General features: G+C 41.4%; 1 protein-coding gene across 1 annotated transcript in view; it reads left to right on the top strand.

Moving 5' to 3' along the window:
* The first annotated feature begins 679 nt into the window (after positions 1–679).
* Positions 680–7,112, top strand: part of LOC137276726 (opsin-5-like) — a 44,633-nt gene continuing 38,200 nt past the window's right edge. Inside the window, exon 1 of the mRNA XM_067808361.1 lies at positions 680–815. Coding sequence (XP_067664462.1) covers positions 680–815 — 136 coding nt within the window. The remainder of the gene's footprint in view (positions 816–7,112) is intronic.

The following is a 7,112-nucleotide window of genomic DNA, read 5'->3' as shown; positions in this document are numbered from 1 at the left end:
AGGGGATATGAAACTTTGAAAACTCATAGCCGAGTTTGATATGAGAAAAAAAAATAATACAAGACATGAAATCAGTTATTATTATCGAAAAGCACATGGAATATATACTCAATCTGTTGAAGAAAAAATGGAATGTTGTCGACAAGACTTGCACAGCGTCTTCCAAACTGAGGCACCCCCTTTACCGTTATCAGTTAGTATCTCGTGTGGCCTCGGAACAGCTGTGGCACAGACATGTGCATGTTGGGGCATAGAGTCACCGAAGCGACTAACAGGAGTAATTAAGGTCACAGGAATATTCTCATTTCAAGGTCAATGTCAAATCTGCAACGTTGGCTGGCGGTGGCTGACGTTTGTAGACTCGCCTCCCAACTTCGTCCTGCTTGTGTTCGATGGGTTAGGTCTGGTGAATAAGCGGGCATCACACTCCATTTGCTGAAGGAGGGCTTCTGTCACTCGTGCGGCATAGGGCGTGTGTTGTCATGCTGCAGTCATGCTGATCAACTTAACGTTGACGTTGTTGGTGCCGGTGCAGCAAAGGAAGACTTTTCAGGCCTTAGAAGTTTATCCATATAGATCTGTGTTGTGAGATTGTGAAGATGGTTTCTAAAACATTGATCCCCAAGCCACCACACTGTAACCGCCGAATCTATCTCTCTATATGACACATGTGTTCACGATGTCGCCTATAAATTCGTTCTCTGAAACACAGTACCTCCACACGTCCGAACAGAAATCTACTGATGAAAAGCTTTGGTCGACGTCCATGCTGCTGCGGAAACCGACGGCGGGCCTGACTTTGTCGTCGCTGCAATGTGGGACAACAGCAGGGGCGTCTCAGACGCCGTCTGATTGTAATGGCATGACTTCGTCTCCCTTGTCTGCCAATTGTGTTCACTGCTGTTGCTGTTACCGTCCTAAAGCGATCTCTGGTTGAGGTCGGTCTGCAGCACTTCCTGTTTGTTGATGTCTACTGATTAGACGGCTTATGTATTTTTTACTGACATTTAAACTCCTGGCAACGACTGTCTGTGAAGTCCCCGTATAGAGCAGTCCCGGAGCACGTTCCCGTTCCTGTCAGATCGGTAGTGGTATTGTTTCCAATCGCTTCGGTGCCATTGAAGCCCTTGTCGTAAATGCATTAGACCTCGAGCAATGCACGTGCATTTCCATTTTCACGATCACGGACGGAATGTGTGTTTCAGCGATTCATGCAATGGATTTGAAAACGGACAGTTGTTCTAAACCACGTCTTTAATGAGCAATTTAAACGTTAGTTACTTCATTCCCAGGTGTATAAGAAATATGTGGGAAGCTTGACCGGCGATGTTGCTGAGTGGATCAATTATCACTAACTTTATTACTTTCTTACTTACATAACCCCCATAACATGCTGTGTCATTGCCGGACTGCCACTGGCGTGGTTCAGCAAACGTTTGCTGCAGCTTGTGCCAGTGACACGTCCTACGTTATTCACACCACCGCCGTACATGTACGCAGACAATTTTATACACTGAGACCCTTTGTTCGTTGTACCATGGTATGCCCTGCCGTGATATTGCTGGAATATTTCTACATGCGTCGTAACACTCACTCACTCTACCATAGCTGCTGTCATCCAGTTACAACTTCACAAACTACAATGGCCACTGTGGTTGCGTTTTGAGTGTTTGAGTGAGTGTGGTTTTACGACTCTTTATTCAGTATACAAAAATAATCACGGCGTGGGACACCAGAAATGTCTTCATACATTAGTTGTACCCATGTAGGCAATCGAACCCGTGTCATCGGCTTCAACGCTTTAACCACTGGGCTACCCTACAGTCCCTTTAAGCGAACACATGGAACATGTCAGTATCCGTAACTACATCAGTTAAACGCCGCCATATAGCGCGGCGTAAAACTAAACTCACTCACTCACTCATATCAGTTAAACTAACACGTTAAATCTGGGTATTTCTTTAAAAGGCATCACACGTGATTAAGATATTTCCCGTTCACATAAACATTAATACGAGATAAATGAATAATTAAACACTCACTGTCATGTTATGTACTTGATGCCCTAAAGCAATGTTGAGGTATTGCTTTTATTATCTTATTTAATTATCTGATGAATGCTAAAACAATGTTGACTGATTGCTAAAAAAATCATTCGTTTGTAGAGAGACACACACGCTTAAACACACTGACAACAAAAGATTGATCTTTTTCAGATGATTAAACATGTCGCCACAGATCATATAAACTAATTATCCTAACCAGGATAAACCATGAGGGTGCCAGAGTGGCATCGATAATCATTACCATTATCTGCTTCCGCCTTTCCTATTGCCGTCCACTGATCCAAGGCTGACGGTCTATTCATTTAGTAATTCATGAACGCAGAGAAACAATCCATTCTGTTTACATACATACATTTGATCAAATTTGAAATCTTAGAAATCTCTGAAGATAAGCGTAATTAATACAAATACCAATATTCCACGCATCTCGTAATGTATCATAAAATACTATAATCATTTGAATACAAAGGAACATGATATAATTGCATCTGGCATGACTCCTTGGCACGATCAAACAGGCAAATCAAAACAAATGATTTCATCGTCGATCTGTATTTCCAGATTAACCGCCGATAGAGAGCACTTTCGAGGATACCGGAAGTCACGTGGTACCAATTGACCTCCTCTCTTTGCATATTAAAGAGTGCAGCGCCAGTCTCAGGAAATTAGTGTTGGGGGTCTACTGAAATGGAAGAACCAATCTGCGGTAAACCACTCCTGGAAAACAATTCTTTACCTGTCAACTGGACTCGTCATAAATATTGCTCTGGTTTGGAACCTTGGGAGGACCAAATTGTTGGGACATATCTTATACTGGCAGGTAGGTATGTTTTTATCACCGTGTTTATTTTTGTGCCTGTTTGTTCATATTTTGTATTCTTGTCCTTGTTTTATGTTTTTATTCGTGCACGTATTTTAACTTCTAAACTAATTTTTAATTCTGATTTTGCTGGAATGGTGGGGTAGCCTGATGGTTAAAGCGTTTGCTCGTCACACTGAGGACCTGTGTTCATTTCCCCGCGTGGAAACAATGTTTGAAGCAAATTTCTGGTGTCACCTGGCTTGATATTTACTGGAATATTTCTAAAAACTAAAGCTAAACGCACTCACTCTATTTTTGTTTCAGACATGAACGCTTATTTTCAATCAATGAGTATAATGGACAGATTCTTGTCTCATTGCATTTACACTGTGCATCGCCACACCTTGTACATAATGAAATAGTCCTTTGGTGCGTTTGCGTGTTGGTACCACACTTTTAACTGATGCCATTTATGTGTGTCTTAAGGTAATGGTTTCTGGCGGGTTTTTTCCGTGTACATTGGGTATAACGCCATGTTCAAGCTAGGAATAACGTCAGGTTCAAGATCATTGTTGATACATGCACCTGGCCTTTGTGGATAGGCAAATTCCAGTTTATGTGTTGTAATACTTGTTAGCCAGTTACCCCAAATAGGCACAGTATGCCGACTCAAATCTAACAGTGAGTGCATTCATCCCTTATTGCCGGGGAACCCTTGAAGATCCATATCAGAATTGATCTTCAGTAATCCATGCTTGTCGTAAGAGCCACTAACGGGATTAGGTGGGATGTGTTGTCACACGTCATCGTATCTCATTTGCCTAGCTATATATAGATCGATGCTCATGATGTTGATTGGGTATTTACAGACCGACGCCTCATAGCTGGAATATTACTGAGCGCGGCGTAAAACTAAAACCATTCTCTTAATGCTGAGCCAGGTAACAACAAGCACAACATTTTATGAAGAAGCATTGAACCTGCGTTGTCCCGTCATACGTTTTATTCTCATAACCACTATCTGCTGGTTGTCCCCCTCTAATTCTAATTTGAAGTGTTGATGAAAGAAATGACAACGCTTCATAATGACAGTGAGTGGTGAGTAGCCCTCCCATGAGTGTAAGCCAATGTTACAAGCAGCATATTGTTGTCTGATTTTGGATTGAGCAAGCGAGTGAGGTGACTCAGCAGTATTCCAGCTATATGGCGGCGGTCTGTAAATATTCGCGTCTTGACCAGACAATCCAGTGATCAACAGCATGAGCATCGTTTTGCACAATTGGGAACAGATGACCTGTGTCAACCAAGTCAGCGAGAGACCACCCGTTCCCTTTAGTCGCCTCTTACGACAAGCATACTCGCCTTTTATGACAAGCATGGGTTGCTGAAGGCACATTCTACCTCGGAAGCTTCTTAGTTTATAGGGTGACTGTAAGGAAACAAATGTTTCATAGACACAAGCATCAATTTATAAGATGAAACCACATGTGAGAAAGAAAATGTTGTTATATTGCACTGAAAGCCTTTACAATTCAATGCCCCTGCGCCTTCGTTTGAATAAAGAATGAAGGAATTCATATCACCACATTCTTGGTTCATCCATCCACAAGAAGTTCCGGTTTGGAAAAATAGTAGTGTGGAATATCGAGTCCGTTTCAAAGTTGTCATCAAAAGTCTTTTTCACAGCTGCTTAATGTTCAAATAATTCTGTTTCGATGGACGACCTTGATAGTTTGTTTTAGGGTGACCTTCAGGTGACACAGATATTGTCATGGGGAATTAATTGTTGCCCCGGGAAGTCTTCGAGCTAAATAAGGAACACTGTTCGGTGTCATATGGATTTTCCAGTTAACTACAATTTCTGCCATTGATGGATCATGAAGTACACCTTTGTTCACAGGGTTTGAACCTATCTGTTTTGTTGTCCATTCGGTATCTGGCATTGCGAACAATTTACAGGAAGACATTACCTATAGTGTTTTGCAGCTTGCGCACCCTCCGTGGTGTAGTGGGTAGAACCCCTGCCCAGAGAGACCCGAAAGTCGCGGGTTCTATCCCCGGCCGTGTCATACCAAAAGACGTTATATGTGGTACTTACTGCTACATATGCCTGGCGCTCGGCATGAATGGGTACAACACGAACAGGTCGGCTTGAAGTCAGTATAATGTGTCTGAGGGGGCTATTCATGCTTAACTGAGACATGGTATCTCGATGAGCTAGCACTATAAAACCACTAGCACTATAAAACAACTAGCACTATAAAACCAGCATAAGTCTGGGCTAGTACAACCAGGAACGATTGCATGTATGAGCGAAATATTCTCAAGTGCGACGTTACATCCATTTCACCTCACGTCATGCAGCGTCAGGAACTACTTCAAGTGTTGGATTGCATGTCATTGGATCCCAGACGGACGTATAGCTTTTTGATGAAGAACATAAGTATGGATTTGTTGTTGCAAAACAAAGGCTCCTTATCTGAGATAAAGTTAGAATCATCGGATTCGGCATAAAGAAGGACCCAAAACTAAGCAAAATGCAGGTTTTAGTCCTCTCAGAAGCACTACCCCCTATTCAGGATACCCTTGTACAAAGGTTTCATTCGGTTGTTGTTTAACACCAAACTCAGTACTAGTCCAGCTGTATGTCGACGGTTTGGAAATAATCGAGTGTGGGCCAGCCAGTTTAGTGATCAATCTTATAAACATCGATCTACATAACTTGGATGCGATGACATGTGCCAACCAAGTCAGCGAGCCTGACCACCAAATCCCGTGAGTCGCCTTTTACAACAAGCATGGGTTACTGAAGATCAGTTCTAACCCAGATCTTCATGGGTGTGATTCTTAATAAACATAAGATGCTTCAATTGTTATATGGCTGAAATAAAGCCAATTAGACATAAACTATGAACTCAGTCGACTGGAGGTACAAGAAAGTGACACACAGCAATGACACGACACCAATCTGTTATTTCATGATCTTTCGTCTTTAAAGAATAACCTCTGCTTCCCCTACAAAGCAATGCCGTATTCTCATATATTTTATCCAAAGCAATGCCGTATTCTCATATATTTTATCAGTCAATTGGCATTTAATTGGAAACGCAATCTGAAAAAAACTCACATAGTATCCCAATATTTCATTCTTGAAGACACACGCTTTTGCTTCAGCCTATAATACATGGACATATACGTACTACAGATGGATTTTCGGAACAATCAAATAAGACACTAATGGGCTTATGCGTTAAGTTACTGTATCAGCTAATGGGATTTCAGTCCAGTGTTTGTTAATTATTTTGAATTATACATGAGACACTGGACAGCTGAACAAAACTGACGTGACCACAGCGTGTAGAATTGTTTTTTTAAGTGCGCCCTTGGTTTGACATTAATCAATACAATTACAACCCGTTGAAACAGAATTTGTCTTTCTGGTTCCCTTGAGATCACGGGCAGAGTCTGTCCTAGTGACCTCTTGTTTACTGTAAGAGACAACCAATTGGCTTGAGTTATAAGTCAAAAGCGCTGAGCCCGGCTAGGATATCGGTGTGAATTTATCATCACTAACCCATGCTTGGCGTAGAGGGCGACCAAGGAGATGATGGCCAGGCGAGCTGATTTGTTTGACACATGTCATCGGATGCCAGATTAATGCGCATGCTGTTCATCAGTGGATTATCTAGAATAGATTACGGGACAACTTAGGAGCCCTAACTTGACACACAGAAGGGAGCAAGCTACAAAGACGTATTTTATATCACTGGAAAGATCTCGAGGAGATGAACACGAAAGGTTCATGTGCCAGTATGTTCACGTTTTAATAAGCTCACAAATTGGCTCTGAAAATGCATTTCTGCAGACATTTCTGGCAGACTTTTTTTCTGCAGAAAGTTCTGGCGAATTTTTTTCTGCAGAAATTTCTGGCAGAATTCTTTTTTTCCTGCAGAAATTTCTGGCAGAAGTTTTTATTTCACTACCAGAATTATCTTAATTTAACAAAATTAAAGACTATAATTAATGATACACCTGCGTGAGTGGTAGTTTCATGTTTATTCCAAGTAATAAGCACTTAGCATGATCATCTGATCTGAAGTTTTTCTTTTGCTACCAGAATTATCTTAGTTGAATACACCATCGTTATATAATTTAATATAGACTTTCTTTAAATGATGTCGTTTTCCCCTGTTTAAAGCCTATTAGTACCAGACAACAGAGTATTTTACAGTGTGAATTTGACC

Source organism: Haliotis asinina, chromosome 1, assembly GCF_037392515.1.
Source record: "Haliotis asinina isolate JCU_RB_2024 chromosome 1, JCU_Hal_asi_v2, whole genome shotgun sequence".
NCBI classification, from domain to species: domain Eukaryota; kingdom Metazoa; phylum Mollusca; class Gastropoda; order Lepetellida; family Haliotidae; genus Haliotis; species Haliotis asinina.
Note: the sequence above shows the minus strand (reverse complement) of the source record. Positions and strands in the feature narration are given on the sequence as shown.